Below are 17,570 nucleotides of genomic sequence, written 5' to 3' on the forward strand. Positions count from 1 at the left end.
GATTAATATCACTCTACAGCCATAATTTGTTCATTTTTTTATTTTCTGAGTTTGTCTTCTCAAACTAAAATAGCCCTCTGGTCCACTACAGTGGATATGCTGTAAAATTAAAAATAAAAATAAAATTTAATTATAAAACAAAAAACAAAATAGGTAGTAAATCAAACAAAACAAAAAATAGATGACACTCCCCCCCCCCCTTTTGTGTCTGTGTTATTAGCCTGTTTCAGACATCAGATATTTATCATATATATTCAGTTTTATACACATTTTTAGCATTTTAGAAATGTTTGAAGGATTTTTACACCGCACCCCTGCTCTCATCAGACGGTACCGCAGGGTTGCTGCAGCACCCCGGTTGGGAAACTCTGGTGTAACACCTTCACACAGCCTCTGTTACTGAAAACCCGCAGCTTGACCTCGGCGCCCCACCTTCACGGCCCCGCCCACTGCTGTATACGTCATGACGCTGGGATTGTGTTGACGTGGCGTAGATAGCTAGTTAGCTAAACAAACGCACAGTCGGCTCTTTGATTAGCGAGAAGAATGGCTTAGCTAAAACCGGCGGATTCATCTGACTGTATCAGGTACCTGTTTGTCTGTTTGTTTATTTGTTTATTTCACAGCAGCTTTTTGAGAATATTGCGGGTTTTATTGCTGAAATGTTCTGATCGATCATCCTGCTCGTCGGTAGCGAGTAAACTAAGCGAAATTCTCGAACGCTAGCAATGCTAGCTAAAGCTAGCTAGAGATGTGGGGCTGTGTAGCCAGAGTAAACTTGCACCACGGAATTAATGACGTTAGCCAGAAAGTCCAGTGGCTAGTGTGTGGCTAGGTATTTCTCTGAGGATTAGGTGTTAATCCGGGTGTAAATGTAATGAAGTTAACAGGCATGCGGATTACTTGGTTCACCAGATTTGAGGGCCTGTAAGAGCTGTATAAACTAACGGAAGCTGATTCGCTTAGATTCAGTCAGCAAACACGATCGAGTTTTGTTTCCAGCATATTATTCGATTTCAGAGAAACCCGGTTATTACGTGGGCATTTTATTTCATTTTATTGTTGTTTTCTTTTCTTTTCTTTGTATAACAACGTCAGCTAACGTTATTATCCCCACAGTGAACTTTGAACGCGAACCTCAATAGGCTTAAATTCACATTCTCTCATATTAACCCCTGTATATTTTCCTCTCCGTGTAGAAGTACCTTTTTTTTTCTTTGTAACCTGTGATAAATAAGTATATGAAGAATACTTGAAGTTTTTGGCAGAGTTAGAACAGGTGCATCAGGAAAACTGAGGTGATTAAATATTTCAGCTGTTCAGTGGATGAAGGTAATTAAGCTAAAATGTAACTACAGGTTATTAAAGGGCGTTTAACATATTTAGAAAGGTAGGTATTATTCTTTCTTTTCACTGTTAAGCTATTAATAAACACTGTTTGGCCCTTTGTATGTTGTGAAATCGTTCAAGTAAAAGCAGTGTTACCTATTTGGTATTAAATTTTATACCACAGCCTTGTTAAATGATTGATTCGTTGCTGTTTAGGTGTTGTAGTAATGTAAATCACAGACACTCTGCGATAAGAGAAATGATGAACGGGAACCAACTTGTCTCGCAGACATTACACAACATTTCTATAAACAGTTACAAAGCATGACTTGTCATTCATTACTATATTTTATATAAATGTAATCATTTGACAAATTGTGATAGTAAAATTACTAAGAAATATCAGGCCACATCACACCACCTCGCTGTGGAGTATTTTCCTATAACAGCATTCTTTGACTTGTTTTAGTCCTTACTTAATAATTATATTATTATTATTATTATTATTATTATTATTATTGTGACTTTGAGTTTAGCCAACCACTTTATTTACTTTTTTTTATTCCTCAGTCAATGAACACAAAATCATGCAGGCTCCACAATATTCAGAGGAGCTTGCAATTGTTTTAAATTACAGCAGATTTTCCTCAGATTTTGGCCAAGGCGTGTCACATGACGTCATCACGACGCACATTCAGCCAAAGCCCTCATCGATGCATGTGTGTCGAACATGAGTACAACTAAAAGGTCTCATTTAACAACAAACATCACTGTGAAAGACAATTGTGTGCAGTTGTGATTTTGCCAATTCAAGTAGTTTTCCACACACACACGCTCTGCAAATTGCATCACAGATTTAGAAAAAAGCAGCAGGAAAATCAAGCAATTTTGGCCGCAATAATCACCAAAAATAAAAATAAAAATCCTGTAAAACTCCTGAAATCCTGTACGGACTGATTCCTGTGTTATTTCTAAACTTCTCTGCCATTCGTTTTTGGTCAATTAGTGAATAAACAGTTCTGCCTTATTGTCAGCTCTTTAAAGTTATGTTTGCTTGTCTTGCAAGTCGCTGTGGATTAAAAACACAAATAAATCAAAACTTATATATATGAACTGACACTTGAAACAGTGCAGACAACACTTCAAATCCAAAGATCTGGAATAAACCCAGTGGGAAGATCTCTCTTGATGAGCTAAGTGCAAAGGTTTGCATTTCCTGTGTTGTCTTGGCTAAAACCTGTGGGTGTGTTCTGTAACAAGATAACCAATTCTTATGGAACAATGAACTGAAAAATAGTCTGAAAAGAAAAGTCAAAGATTTTGGCATGAAGCACTCAGTCTCCAAGTTTGAAGAAGACTAAGTATATATATATTTTTCCATTTCAAAATTTGTTCACATTTTTAGTTACAAAGTTCAAGCTTAGTGTAGAGAGAGAGAGATGAAAAACTTCATGACAGATTTGAGTTGTGAAACAAAATTTCTCTCCATGTTTAGTTTAGATCTGTGTTTAAAACTGGTTTATAGCAAATGTGAAAAAAAAAACTGCCAGTTCTTTGGCCAAGCAGTCTGGCAGAGTTAGAGCAGATGTGTCGGGAAGACTGAGGTGATAAATGCTCAGTGGATGGAGGCAGTTAAAGTTGCTATATAATCAAAATGGACATTTAGTATATGTTCGCCTTAAGGTTATCTATAAGCTAGTGTCCTCCAAAACAAAGACAAAATCTGCATTTAAGTGATTATATGCATTAAAAATTTGCAGTTTCTCTACCACCAATATGGATCAACAATTTTGACGATATCATTCTGCACATCAGATTTGCTGTCAAATCAAATCCTCTCTAGAATTGAAGTGTCCCACACCAACATTATAAAAATACATGGTACTAACTGTCAAGTAGGGCTGGGTGATATGACAAAAATATCATCACGATACTTGAGAATGTTTCGACGATACATGATACATACCATGATATATAATTTTTTTGTTATTATAATTATATATAATAACAAAGATAAACTGAGTTTGACGATACTTTTCTTTAATGCCTACATAGACAAAGAAGATTAACTAAAAAAACCCCTCCCAAAAAACATAAAATCAACATCCATCCAGTACTTCTCATTTGTAATTATTATAAACATAAAAAAATAATCAGCTAGGGTTGCAACTAACGATTATTTTCATAATTCATTAATTGGTCGATTATTTTTTTTATTCATTGGATAAAAATATTTGCCTTTTTTGGTTGTTTGAAATAAAATCCACAAACTGAGTGTTACACAAACTTCAGACTCTAACTTTACATTAACACAACTGTTTGTCCAGTTCATTTGTTTGTATATATGTCAAACAATTGCAAACAAAACAGGTGTATCCAAAAAAAAGTCTGTTAAATATAGGTGTGCAACAATTATTGGCGCCCCTATGAATTCATATGTGAAAAATATATTAGTATATTCCCATTAATATTTTACATTTTTAGTACACCTGGGTGACTAGGAACAGGAAATTGTTCAACCATGACTTCCTGTTTCACAGGGGTATCAATATGTATTTTATATAAATATGTATTGTACATATTTTGAGATACTGGATACTTTTGATTTCCATGAGCTATAAGCTGTAATCATAAAGATAAAAAAAAAAAGGCTTGAAATATTTCACTTTGTGTAATTAATCTAGAATATACGAAAGTTCCATGTTTTGAATTAAATTAGAGGAAAAGTTTTCCACAATATACATTTTTTTGAGATGCACCTGTATTGCAGAACTTCTGTGAAACAAGTTAGTTACTGTTATATTAATAGCAACTATAACAGTTGTTCCCTCACCAGCCATTATTTTTTTTGTCTATCTTGTAGTTAATAAAACAATAACAAAAAAACCCCTGCAGCTTATGTTACAAAGGAACCAGTAGAAATGATAGAAAGAAATAGTAACATTCTAGAATGATCACATTAATGTAAACTTGTGATTGGAATTACAGCGGGCATTACTGTCAGAGCAGCTGTTGTAGAAAATAAATCAACACCTTCAGACCAATCAGATTCCAGGATTCAACAGTGCTGCGGTATATATGCGATTTGACCATTGTTGTAAGGGTATAAAATTCAGCTGATGTGTGTGTTTATAGTATATTGTATGACCTTGATACATTGTATGCTTTTGCAAACAGGGAAAAAATGACTGGAAAAAACCAATACAATGGCTTCCAGTCAGCTACGACGATGCAGCCTGCAACTGGGGGTCACACTTATATCTTCGGAAACAATTCTGAGACAGAGTGCTCTGAGGAGGATAGCGAGAGCTACGAGCTCCGCTCCAGAGGCAGGGAGAGGCTCCGGCGCAGTACCTCCAGAGAGCGAAAGGATGACGTTGTCTACGTGATGCGGGATGTTATGGAGGGAGACACGTTGATTAGCATTTCACTTCAGTATTTCTGCTCTGTAAGTCAATATTATGGTCTCAGTTTTGTATTGTTGTTTTTTCTTTCTGTGTAACACGGGTAGATTATTTAACACAGACCGTGCACACAGATGTGATAAATATGGAATATAGTGACTACGTTTATATGCATCAATATTCTGATATTAATCTGAATTTGGCAATATTCCAATTAGTAGTGAGGCATGTAAATAGCGTAATCCGATTAAGACACCATATTCCTACAATACAACTAAAATGATAAAACATCTGATGTTTAAATGGTATTTTTAAGAGTGAGCTTGAGAGCAGATGACCTGAGCACACAGGGCAATATCAGCAATGAGCATACGGTGCTGTGACTTCTGGCATTTGCAAGTGCAGAGTGGTGAGGTGAGCATGCAGAAATGCTGCACTTCAGTTCTGCAAACACAGACACACCCCTCATTTGCCAGGGACTACACTTTGCTCCAGAGTCAAGGTGCAGTTCACAGCACCATGCGCACATTATTAATGGCCACACTCATTGCTGCAGCTCTGCCTGCTCAGATTGGCCATATTAAAGATACCGTTTAAACGGCATAACATCTTGCATTTACATTTATTCATTTAGCAGACGCTTTTATCCACAGCAACTTACAAATGAGGAAATACAAGCAAAGTGATGTATCAAGCGGAGAACAATACAAGTAGTGCTACCATAATAGATATTTTAATTAAGTTCTAGAGAAGCAAAGCAAGAGTAGAGGTGTAAGAACCAGAGTAAATTTGTTTTTTTAAAAAGGTTAATGTGGGGTTGCGTGTTTTAGGGGTTAGTTAGGTGTTCACAGAAGAGGTGGGTCTTTAGCTGTATTTTGAAGATAGTGACCAATTCTTGGTCCGGATTGAGGTTGGAAGTTCATTCCACCACTGAGGGACAGATAGTGTGAAGGTTCTGGATCGGGACCTTGAGCCACGGTGAGTAGGCACTACTAAGCGTCAGTCATTAATCGAACGCAGATTGTGTGAAGGAACATAAGCCTTCAGGAGAGTTAAGGTAGGCGGTGCTGTTCCAGATAAGGTCTTGTACGTGAGCATCAAGGCCTTAAATTTGATACGGGCGGCTACAGGAAGCCAGTAGAGGGAGATGAAGAGGGGTGTGACATGGGTTCATTTGGGCTGGACAAGGTGTGCTGCTGCATTCTGAATCATCTGAAGGGGTTTGATGGAGCTGGCTGGGAGGCCTGAGAGTAGTGCATTGCAGTAGTCCAGTTTTGATATCTTGAATATCTTAAACATTGATGCCCTGACTGGTTAATACTAAGTATGTTACTGATTTCATCATCAGTATTAGAGTAATAAAAGCATAATGTGTCTGGGGGGAAAGTGGTATAAATGCACCCATAGTGATAGCTGTGAGTAACTTGGTTTGTTGCATTGTTTCAGGTTGCTGATCTAAAGAGGGCCAACAATCTCCTGACAGAGCAGGACTTCTTCGCCTTGAGGTCCATCAAAATCCCTGTGAAGAAGTTTAGCTTGTTCACGGAAACACACAGCACGGCCCCCCACAAAACAAACTCGCCTAGCGGCGTTCGCAGAGTCCTGGAGATCCCGCCGAGTGCAGGTGACACGGACTCCGCTCCCTCTTCTTCCTCCTCAACTGACAGCGTGGAGTGCTTCCTGCAGGAGAAGGACAAGGACATTGAGCTTCTGGTCAAATACTCCAACCCGTCCAGAAGCAGTCTGAGCGAGGTGGTGTCCTCGCTGAACTCCCAGCAGCCTGTTCAGGGAGAAGCAGAGCGCAGGTCAACAGCGAGGAAGGACCCATACTACGGTGCGGACTGGGGTATGAGGTGGTGGACTGCGGTAGCCATTATGCTCGTGGTAGGCATCGTCACACCGGTGTTCTACCTGCTGTACTACGAGGTGCTGATGAAAGCGGACGTTAGCCACCACACTACTACGGAGTCCATCAGGTCTGAGCCTACACTCTCAAACCTTGGTGGTGCGCCTGGTCTGCCAGCAGCTAAGGCTGTTCCTCACCAAGATTCCCTCATACATCCAGCTGTTGAACATCCAGCATCTGTTCTGGGACAGGAACAGAAGACATAGAGAGGGATGACATGGACCGGTGTATTAGTTTGGGGATTTTTCTACAGACTTGCAAACAAAACCACTTTTCTAGTGATAAATGTTTGACCTTAAAAGGATGTTTGATATTTTTGAACCACTTCACTATGGACGATGTATTGATTTCGTGAACAAGTGCTTGATGTGCGCTACTTGCAGATATAAAAGCAAAAATGACTTGTGTAAGCCTCTGGAGATTAAAAGTGTATCCTCAGTGAAATATATGGAGGCGCAGTAAAGCCATCTTGGTACTGGCATATTATTTTAACATTACAATAAGTTTTGTGTTCAGATTCAACTGATATGGTGCGTTAATCAGTTATGGTACAGCTGACTGGTTTAATTGGTCTAGATATTTCTCATCACCATCAATTCTTAAAAGTAAAATAAATAAATCAGTTATAAGATTGAATAAGCTGTAGATATTAATTATTGGTTTAAGTGCACCCTTTTCGTATGAGGGCTGTCCTGTTGTGAATCGCCTGCGTGTTTGGTTCAAATCTATTGAATTTCTTTTGAAATATAATAAATACCTGTTCTGTGATACAAGTCTCAAGCTGCCATGCCATAACTGCACTTAATTGGGCATTAATAGTGCCATTGGAACTGCTTTGGCACGAAGTGTGAATTGACTCTGGCCTTTAGGCAATTTCCGTCATGCGTTTTGCACAGTTTTTACCCCGTGTTCGACAAAACCACATTAAACATTTTCCTCAGCGTCGAGCACAAATGTGTATTCGGAATGTCACAGGGACGACTGCCGTCTCTTTTGTCAGGGATGTGTACACACGCTAATTTATTCTAGGAAAAATGGTCATAATTGCAAAAACAGTATTGACGCTAATGTTGCCTACTTTCTTTTTAACTTTGTTTGAAAGGTCTGTTTGCCAACTACGACGCTGAAATCTTTAACTTTTGACAAAGTGATGTGAACTGTTTAATACTTGTGGAAATTTAAGTTGTAATCTTTCAACCCACGACAAGTATTGTTAAATGATGAATTCGAGCAGTACGTGCCTTCGACCTGTAGAATGTAGTTGCAGGTTGAAAATAAACGAATTTATATTTTACTGCCTTTTTTGTACTTTAATCTGTATTTGTAGGTAAGAACACACAGATATAGGATGTTTTTAATAGTTAAATTATCATGTGCTACTCCAGTAATATTTTTACAAGTTCCCTTTCTCCTATGAATCCCAGTATCTTCTCTGATCATAAATTAATATGTGGCTTCATCCATATTGTCATCGCTGCCTGCTCCGTAATCATCACCATCTTCAAAGTAGTTATCGATGTAATCATTCTCCTGACAAAAGAATATCAAGTTTAGTTGCTCATCTGCATATTATTTATCACTTTATAATGAATTTCAGTTCAGATCAACAAGCTTCATGGGCATGACAGTTACAGTACCGCCAAAGCAAAAATCACATACAAACACAGCAAAAACAAATGCTCCTATAAGTTTACTCGTGTGCACGTGCATCATTCATCCCTTAGACTGTTGTAGGCCAAAACTTACTGTGCTGCCAGAGTGCTGCTCTCTTTCTGCTCTCCTAATACAATAAGCAGTAAGTCAGATTTGGTGAGAGAGTGTACATTTGAGGATGAACACTCAAAATTCTCAAAGTAGATTTGCTGTAAATTCCTGGATTTTTGACACTCAGTTAAGAAGTCCATCTCTGTCTCTGGAGTTCTGTACTAGCAGTCTATCCAATATATTCATTTAGTGTAACGTTGGCTGTTTCCTGTGCCATCCAATCAACTCAAATTATTGAATGGGCAAAACCAATTAATGTTGAAAACCCATTCATTCTCATTTGTACTTGTTTCTACAATAATATTTTAATCATAGTATTTTCTCCATAGATTTCATGACTTTCTTAATGTCCCATTTTCCTTGGGTATAAATATCAGTCCCTCCAGGATTCTGCAATAGCGGAAATTAATGCAACATCACGGAAACATTGCAATATTCACGAGATTGTAATCATTCAAAATGACGGCGGATTTTTCCACAGATTCGGGCCAAGATGAGTCATGTGACATCACAACACAAATTCAGACAAAGCCCCCTTAGATTCACATGGTCTCATTTACCAACAAACGTTACTGCGAAAGACCGTTGCAACCAATTACGTGCAACTGCAATTCAATTCAATTTTTGGCCACAATCAATCACAAAAAAAACTCAGCAAAATCCTGAATAGACTAAAAATGTGGTTACATATTGCATGTAAATGTACTGTATTTTTTTTTTTAAAGTACTTCATCTCCTTATAATTAAGCTCAAATTATTAATCATCATGTGTTTCTCAATTTATAATCTGATTTTTGACCAAGTGAGCACTCCGAATAATTTGAGTTCCTTGTAAGATCTAGCCCTTCTTTTACCTCTTCAAGCTCTTCTTCATCATATTCTTCCCCTTCAACTTCTTCCTCATCAGGATCAGCCTTTTTCCCTTCCTTTTCATTCTCATCGTCCGACTTATCACCCTTCTTCTCAAGCTCCTTTAAAATATACAAGCCAAAGTGTGTACGGAACAAATATATTACTTCAGGTTTGGGTTTAAAAGATCTCCAATGAATAACAAAGAAATAATTTAATTCAGACTTGGACAACTGAAGCATACAAAGTATTAAATCTAGAAACCTTGAGTGTTTCTCCAGTATATTAAATGGAAAGGATTTCCTCCACCAGAGAGGGATCCAATTATAGCCCGTTTAGAAAGCCAAGAACATTTCATTTCCAAGAGGGTAGTTTTGTGATAAATATGACTTGGAAAATCATCATAAACTTACATCTAGTTTAGACAGCAAAGCCTCCTGATCTTTGCTTGAAACCTTTCTGGGTTTCTTAGGATCTGTAAATGAATTTCCATTTCATTTAGAAATGATGTACAAATGCAGCAATGTGTATTCATCTATAAACTTACCAGCTTTCTTTCTTATTTTCTTCTTCTGGGGCATTAGTTCCTTTGGAAGACGGTTCCAGTCTGCAAAACAAATTTAGACCAAGTGTGTAATTACAAAATCACATCATATGCTCTACTTATAGTAGAGATGTTACCTGGTGTCCATTCTTCATCCTCAATTTTCTGGCATTCCCTTACATATTTTTCTTTATACCGTTCTACATCTGAAAAACAAAATGACAAGCACCAGGACTTTTTTTCTATTTGTTTCAAAATATTTGAGATCTTTTCACTTAAGTCCATAATGAAAATAGAAGCCAATATCCTAAGGGGTGTTCACACCAATCCAAAACACACTTAACGTGCGCCATGTGTGTATCAGTGAGCAATTGTAAGTGCTGTTAATGAAAGCCATGGGGCATTGTGTTACTGTGATTTAATCTGCGAGAGCACAACCCACCACTTTTGCCTGAGCATGGCTTTATGTTGAAAGGTAGGCCTTTCATTCTCCCCCTAATCTCTTGTTTCAAAGCTAACATGTAGTCTTCATCCTCACCAGCCTTTACAGGCACTGGTTTAAACTCCATTTGCTGTTGAACACATAAAATACAGTTTAACAGTGCTGGTACATCACACTGTGTGGCCACAAGAAGATACACAGGGAACAAACATTCCATATTTCATAATACTGGAATATTAGATATAGGAAATTCAAAATACCAACAAGAAACAAAAACAAACTAGAAATTTCTGAACAACTCACAGGAAACAAGGGCTGTGGACCACGCTGGGTCTCAGGCATGGATCCTCTGGCGATTCCCAATGCCTCTATGTTGAATGTAAAAGCTGCTACTCCTCTACCTTTACCTGCCATGCTTTCCTCTACTTTTTTGCCGCAGCGCAGCTGATAGAAAATACTGTTTACAAAACAAACCAAACAAACCGGTTTATTTCTACTCGGTGAAATGTTTTGCACCTGAATTCCGCGGGTGACTGCGCCTGGTGGTCATTTATACTTCAGCGCTGGGTGTGGGCGGGGCTTGTTGTCATCTTCACCTAATCAAAAATTCACTTCCTGTTTACGTCACACTAGCACAGCTTACAACAAGCGCCATTTACGGAAAAGGTGGTATTACGGTTTGCTGCACCCGTCAAACGGATTCCTGCTCCAGTATCTCGGCTTAATCCGTCTCGGTTCGTAACGTCATCGACGTACATGCACTGTGATGTCCGCGACGGACTGGTACGCGCACAAGTCGCTCGAAAACGGCATGTATTGGATCCAGGAGCGTTTCTACGAATCGGGGAACAGAGCGAACATCTGGCTGATTCGCGGATCTCACCAGGACGTGCTGATCGACGCCGGACTCGGCCTGCGCAGTCTGCCCGAGTACATCAACGCTAAAGGCCTGCTGGGAGACGACGCCAAGAGGAAAAACCCGCTGCTGGCGATCGGGACGCATGTGCACTTTGACCACTCGGGCGGCCTGCACCAGTTCCAACAGGTGGGCGTGCACGAGGCCGAAGTCGATGCCCTGGCCAACGGAGACAACTTCGAGACGGTGACATGGCTGTCTGACAGGGAGGTGGTGGAGAACCCGTCCCCGGGCTGGACGGCTAGGCAGTACAGAGTGAAAGCAGTGCAGCCCACCCACATCCTACAGGAAGGTGTGTAGTGTGTAGTGTAATGCATGGCGCTGCAATCAGCTGTGTTTCATCCGGTGCTGATGCAGTGAGAAGTAAGCCAATAGCGTCAGACCGACATCAGTCTGCAGATGTTTCAGAAATCCAGGGGCGTGTGCTTCCTCTGTGATAACCACATGATATTACACACCGAGGACATTAGATGTTACTGATTAGTACACGCTTTTCCCAAATTATTCTCTATAATCATCTACTTTTGAGCAACTATAACCTTTTTATAACCGTCTCTGTGAGCTGATGTCAGTTATTGGCTTTAACTATTCTTAAACCATTACCCACTGACTGCATTATTATTATTATTATTATTATTATTATTATTATTATTATTATCATTATTATTATTATACTCAGAGGGAATATGGTCACAGTCTTCAGATGATGTCTAAAGACCTACCTCTTCCTAAAGTACTTAAATTAGCACTTGTCTGTGTGCGTTTCTTACTATATTACCCCCAACAGAGTTTTTAGACTGGTGGTATTCTTAGTCTGTAACCTAGTGAACTAGTATCAAGATGTATTTATTGATAGAGACTTTAAAGCACTTCTGTAAGTCACTTTGGATAAGGGCATCTGTCAAATGCCATAAATGTAAATACCTAGAGTTTACATTTTTGCTGAAAGAAAAGTTGTCTCTCATCCTCTTCGAGCAGTTAAGATTATATTCACTCATTCACCTTCAGTATCCGCTTTATTCCTGGTCAGAGATGCGTGGATCCAGAGCCTATCCTCAGAACACTGTGAGGCAGGAATACACCCTGGATGGGATGCCACATGCAGACACATATACACACACTCATTCACACCTAGGGCAATTTAGAGATTTAGGGCAGTCCATTTCTCTACTGGCATGTTTTGGGGGGAAGTTGAGGAACATGGACACTGGGAGAACATGCAGAAAGGACACAAACAATAACCAGAGTTCAGGAGTGAAGCTGGAGCTGTGACACTGTGGCAACGCTATTTGCTGCACCATCATACCACCCTAATTTAAAACATTATCAACATTTTTTTTTCAATTCCTCCTTTTCTGATCTCGGTGTAGTTTCACCATTCCTCCAGTTGGACGCCACTGATCTTGACCACCATTGCTTGATCTATGGTAGAATCGATCTCAACTGAATTACAGTAATATTAAAGGAGTATGAGCTTGAACCAAGCCCAGTGCCTAATGTGGTTTTCTTATCATTCTGAATTGTATTGAGATGGTAGGCTATACAATTATACTGCAGGATGGTCAGTAAATCAATTACACCAGCTCTTCACATTACAAAGCATGCCTGATTTTGTTATGATCCATTGCTGAAGAATGAAGTAATACTAAAAGAAATGATCTAATGCACTGGTTATCAACCTTCTTTCAGAATTCAGTTTCAACCCAAATTCCACATGCATCATTTGCGCTATCAGTAAGGGTGATTCTCAAGACCAAATACCAGAATCTTTAGGAAAGCAGTTCTCCAGAGAGGGCACTGATATAATTTTAGATGAAGAAGCAGAGGTGAGTGATGTTGCACTGAATTGGGCCCAATGGATAGATGGTAGCTGTGGCTGGACTCATATGTGGGTTGTAGTAGTCATGTGTGAAGCATGTGCCACCTCTGGTCAGCTAGAACAGCGGTTCTCAAAGTGGATCTGTGAAACATAGCTAGGGGGTCTGTGTTTATTTTATTTAGTTTATTTTTGGTTTTGTTTTAAATTTAGTTACAGCAGTTTAATTCACAGCCCACACTGATCAAAGTTATTCATTCATTCATTCATTCATAAATGGATCTCTGTTAACCACTGTGTTGCTTTACGTCATCTGATTTCCATTTCCCCTAATAATCTGTGCTCTGGTCAATACAGCTTATAAGGTGTCAGTGCTGCAATGCAGTCTCATATACAGTTGCTGTACTCCCTATTTTTTTCAGGTGATGTCATCAACCTTGGGGACCGGCAGCTGACGGTGCTCCACATGCCAGGCCACTCCAGAGGCAGCATCTGCCTCCATGACAAGGACAACAAGATACTGTTCAGTGGAGATGTGGTGTATGACGGCTCCATGATCGACTGGCTGCCCTACAGCGCCGTCGGCGACTATGTGCGTAGCTGCCAGAGGCTGGTAGAGATGGTGGACAAAGAGGAAGTGGAGCAAGTCATGCCTGGCCACTATAATGCCTTCGGGGCCAAGAGGCTCCACCGTTTGGCCTCCACCTACATCTCCAGTGCGGGAATGTGTCACAGGTTGACTACCTGTGCAGTGAAGTCTGTAGCCAGCCTGGCACTTCGGGCTTCCAACTCCTGCTGTGCCTGTTCCTAGTTATTAGAACTATATGCTACGATATACAGCACAAATCCAGCACTGAGCAATAAGGATCATCTGTATTCAGAGGTGTAAGCGTGGAGGTAGTGTTTTTTGGATACTCAACTGATTGGAATTAAAAATGCGAAGTAATAATAATAATAAGGCATAGGAATAGATTGTTATTTCCAGGCATAGATATTGTTCAATCCATCAGATTATAATTTAATACTCAGACAATTAAGGCCAAGTCCAGAGTTAAGCTCGCATGTATCCAGGGCAGAATGGCTTTTGTACACCCTTTTAGAAATTTCCCATACTGCCAGATCACTAGAGGCACAACTCTGCAGTTACAATGCCCCTTGTGTTTAAAGTGTCAGCAGGATGACATACTGGTAGTGAGTGTTAACAGTAACATTTATATTAACCAAGATCTGTCCTCTGTTAGGTTAAAATGAAGCATTATTTCTTAACTGCATTATGAAACTATGTTCTAAGAGCTCTATACAACGTGTAGCATAGACTATAACCCATGGTATTATACTTTCGGTATTATTGTGATGCATTTCGTTGCTCTATATTTAATAACTGACTGCTGTTTTAGCCAATTTAAGCAGTATCATTTTACCACAATTTATGCACACACTAAAGCATAAAACCTTGCATATCAACATTACTTACACACTTTAGTTACATTTTTGTAACACTGGAGACCCTTTCCATAAATGTTAAATCAGCATCTCACTGTAAACTTCATATCAACAATTACACACATTTTTGTTTGCACATCCACCATACAGGTTTGTGTAGAAGATTTATTACAAATAACTACAAGTGTCAGGGGTTTTTTTCATTATATGGTGGTTTTTAAATTTAAGAAATCAGTAGCTTTTAACATTCAAATATTTATATATCTTTTTTACTACTACTGTACATGATTGGTGGCCAGACAGTTCTTTCATATCATTTGTGTGCAGTGAACAAAATTTAATCCAGAGAAGCCCTTAATCTGCTTTTCAAGTGGACCGGACTTTATCTCTGGAGCTCTCTAAATCAAACATTGTCTGAAAATTCTGCTTGTCAAGGTTACCTGGTTTGATAACCTTGTCCAAATTGACTGCAGACATACCAATACATTTAAGTAACATCGCCTAAGCAAGAGTGCGGTTATACTGAATATCGGCTGGCTGTGATTCGGAATAGGTCATCACAGCCGTGCTGATATTCAGTATAACCACTTGACTGCGAGTGCGATATTGTTTGTATACAACAGTTCTATAAACAAGAAATTAATATCATGTAACTGACATTTCAGACAGAATATGGCCAAATGTTTAGTGTACTTTTGGTCTGTTAGCGGAATTAGATCCTGAAGACGTGACACTCATTTTATAGCACGTCGGCTAGGTCGCTAGCTAGATCACAATGATTTGTACGTTTCCGTTAAAGGTGCTTCCGGTGCAATTGGTTTCCCTTCTTCCTTTTAATCTTTATCTGGCATTTTAAGTTAAAAGTTACAGTATATTCATGAAAAAATTATCCTTTGCCATGTCTGCTGATGATGTCACGAACACACTACTGTAGTAACCGTTTCGAACTAGGAAGTGGACATTTATGTAGCGAACACAAACAAGCAGAGTGATGCGCACAATGAAATGTCCCAGTGCATTTAACTAACTATAAGCACTTTTGGAATGCCGTTTGACCAATCAAATTGATGGACCGAAACTAACTGTTGTATAATTATGTGTATATGGATATCACAGTGAAGCGTACCGTATAATAGTTTTTGTGACATGTTACACTTGATGATGTGGCTACAAGATCACACTCCAGTGACTTCATATATGCAGAAACAACTGAAAACCTCCAGCATGCTCAGTGGTTGGTGACACAGTTCACACTGCAATATAGCTTATAACTAAAGAATTAATGAAAGTTTTTCTTAAATCCAACTCAACATCTACTTCACTTCATAGCTGAAACTGGGTGAACAAAAAGTCTTTGCATTTTCAATTTGAGCCTCATATTCATCTTTAATCCAGTACGGTTGAGTATTCCACAATTTCACAGATCCAGAACATCTGCAGGACATGTAGACTACACCAGGTGTACACCATCAAATAATATGGAAGGATAATCCAGAAAGTGTTGCGAAAGTGTTGAGTCTATCATAGGATTTGAAAATGTACAGCAGAAAACATCTTTGGACTTAAGTGTGAATTGACAGATGTTAAAAAAAAAAAGAAGATGAAAAAAGATGTAGCTTAATATTAACACATTTTATTTACCAAATGAGTCCCGCCGGGGCCATGTCTGTGTGGAGTTTGCATGTTCTCCCCGTGCTGCGGGGGTTTCCTCTGGGTACTCCGGTTTCCTCCCCTAGTCCAAAGACATGCATGGTAGGCTGATTGGCGTGTCTAAAGTGTCCGTAGTGTATGAATGGGTGTGTGAGTGTGTATGTGATTGTGCCCTGTGATGGACTGGCACCCTGTCCAGGGTGTACCCCGCCTTGTGCCCAATGCTTCCTGGGATAGGCTCCAGGTTCCCTGTGACCCTGAAAAGGAGTAAGCAGTAGAAGATGGATGGATGGATGGATTTACCAAATGAATGTATTTCTGTTAAAGCATGCTCTGAGCGAGAGCATACTGTATATTGTAACTTAAATGATAATGCGTGCAGAATTGAAAGCTTGTTGGCTTGAAAATGTGAACAGAGTAACCAGATACAGCGTATCACTTGACAGGGTGACAATCTTAAATCACTAGTTCCGAACCCAGTTAATAAGGACGTTCCTTGTAAATAGTAGATGTTAGGGAATTAAACAGGGTAGCGTTGCTGAGTACAGTGTGCAGATCGTTGTGTTCGTTTTGCGTGCCAAAGCAAACTTTGCATGTGACACTTACAAAGCCCAGACACTAAAAGTTCAATTGAATCTTCAGTCAGAAATTTGGTGATGAATAATGAATGTTATAATATTGTTTGAGTTCTTAAATGTGATTAATTAATGTTGAGTTGGACTGTTATGTTGATATCGTACATTCGATAATACTTTAGTACTTTCATTTTTTTTTCACTTTCCACCAATGCATGGTATACATATGTTTAGCAATGCAGAAACTGCACAGTACTTTTCTTCTGCAAGCACAAACTTTTTTCAGTAACACTTTCTAGCACCTATGATGATCTGTACATGCATTCATAACATTATATATAGTCTGCTCTGAAACTATTGGAACGGAAAGGCCAATTCAATTGTTTGTGCTATACACCAAAGACTTTTGGGTTTGAGATCAGAAGATGGATATGAGATGAGAGTTTAGGATTTCAGCTTTTATTTCCTGGTATTTACATCTAGATGTGTTAAACATAAAAACATAGAACAGTTTGTATCAGACCACGGGACTTTTTGGCGAGCAAAACTATAGGAACAGATAAGTCTTGAAGTAAATTAAAGTTAATAACACTTAATATTTGGTTGCATATCCCTTGCTTACATTAACTGCATCAAGCCTGCGACTCACTGATATCACCGAATTGTTGGTTTCTTCTTTCGTGATGCTTTTCCAGGCTTTTACTGCAACCTCTTTCAGTTGTTGCTTGTTTTGTGGGTTTTCTCCCTTCAGGTGAAATACATCCTCAGTTGGGTTAAGGTCTGGTGATTGATTTAGCCAGTCTAAAACCTTCAACTTACTTTTCCCCCTTGATGACCTTTGTTGAGTTGTACTGGCTATGCTCAATGTTTACTCAGTGGCTCTGACTGATTTTCCCGCTTTTCTTGGCTTCAAAATGGCTTACTTTTCTCCC

The 17,570-nt window shown here is 39.1% G+C and overlaps 3 protein-coding genes across 3 annotated transcripts; 2 read left to right on the plus strand and 1 right to left on the minus strand.

The window, feature by feature from the left end:
* Positions 1–453: 453 nt before the first annotated feature.
* On the plus strand, positions 454–7,933 carry lysmd3 (LysM, putative peptidoglycan-binding, domain containing 3). Its single transcript, XM_053610199.1, has 3 exons — positions 454–587; positions 4,507–4,777; positions 6,180–7,933. Exons 2-3 carry the CDS (start codon positions 4,514–4,516, stop codon positions 6,843–6,845), a joined length of 930 nt encoding a protein of 309 aa, XP_053466174.1. The 5' UTR covers positions 454–587; positions 4,507–4,513; the 3' UTR covers positions 6,846–7,933.
* Positions 7,934–7,964: 31 nt separating this feature from the next.
* Positions 7,965–10,743, minus strand: polr3g (polymerase (RNA) III (DNA directed) polypeptide G). Its single transcript, XM_053610201.1, has 7 exons — positions 10,542–10,743; positions 10,239–10,368; positions 9,934–10,002; positions 9,800–9,859; positions 9,666–9,727; positions 9,258–9,374; positions 7,965–8,169 (listed from the first exon to the last, which is right to left on the minus strand). The coding sequence occupies exons 1-7, from the start codon at positions 10,650–10,652 to the stop codon at positions 8,083–8,085; spliced, it is 636 nt and encodes a 211-aa protein (XP_053466176.1). The 5' UTR covers positions 10,653–10,743; the 3' UTR covers positions 7,965–8,082.
* mblac2 (metallo-beta-lactamase domain containing 2) lies at positions 10,647–15,851 on the plus strand. Its single transcript, XM_053610200.1, has 2 exons — positions 10,647–11,446; positions 13,393–15,851. The coding sequence occupies exons 1-2, from the start codon at positions 11,005–11,007 to the stop codon at positions 13,779–13,781; spliced, it is 831 nt and encodes a 276-aa protein (XP_053466175.1). The 5' UTR covers positions 10,647–11,004; the 3' UTR covers positions 13,782–15,851.
* The last annotated feature ends 1,719 nt before the right edge of the window (positions 15,852–17,570 follow it).

The sequence above is a fragment of the Ictalurus furcatus genome, chromosome 22 (genome assembly GCF_023375685.1).
Source record: "Ictalurus furcatus strain D&B chromosome 22, Billie_1.0, whole genome shotgun sequence".
Taxonomy (NCBI): domain Eukaryota; kingdom Metazoa; phylum Chordata; class Actinopteri; order Siluriformes; family Ictaluridae; genus Ictalurus; species Ictalurus furcatus.

Bases quoted from the DNA above. Each gene is read 5' to 3' on its own strand.
- lysmd3 (XM_053610199.1), top strand. From the start codon at position 4,514: ATGACTGGAAAAAACCAATACAATGGCTTCCAGTCAGCTACGACGATG. The intron at 4,778-6,179 runs GTAAGTCAATAT...GCATTGTTTCAG, and splicing joins CACTTCAGTATTTCTGCTCT to GTTGCTGATCTAAAGAGGGC.
- polr3g (XM_053610201.1), bottom strand. From the start codon at position 10,652: ATGGCAGGTAAAGGTAGAGGAGTAGCAGCTTTTACATTCAACATAGAG. The intron at 10,003-10,238 runs GTGGGTTGTGCT...TTTGTTTTTCAG, and splicing joins GCCATGCTCAGGCAAAAGTG to ATGTAGAACGGTATAAAGAA. The intron at 9,728-9,799 runs GTAAGTTTATAG...ATTCATTTACAG, and splicing joins GAAAATAAGAAAGAAAGCTG to ATCCTAAGAAACCCAGAAAG.
- mblac2 (XM_053610200.1), top strand. From the start codon at position 11,005: ATGTCCGCGACGGACTGGTACGCGCACAAGTCGCTCGAAAACGGCATG. The intron at 11,447-13,392 runs GTGTGTAGTGTG...TATTTTTTTCAG, and splicing joins CACCCACATCCTACAGGAAG to GTGATGTCATCAACCTTGGG.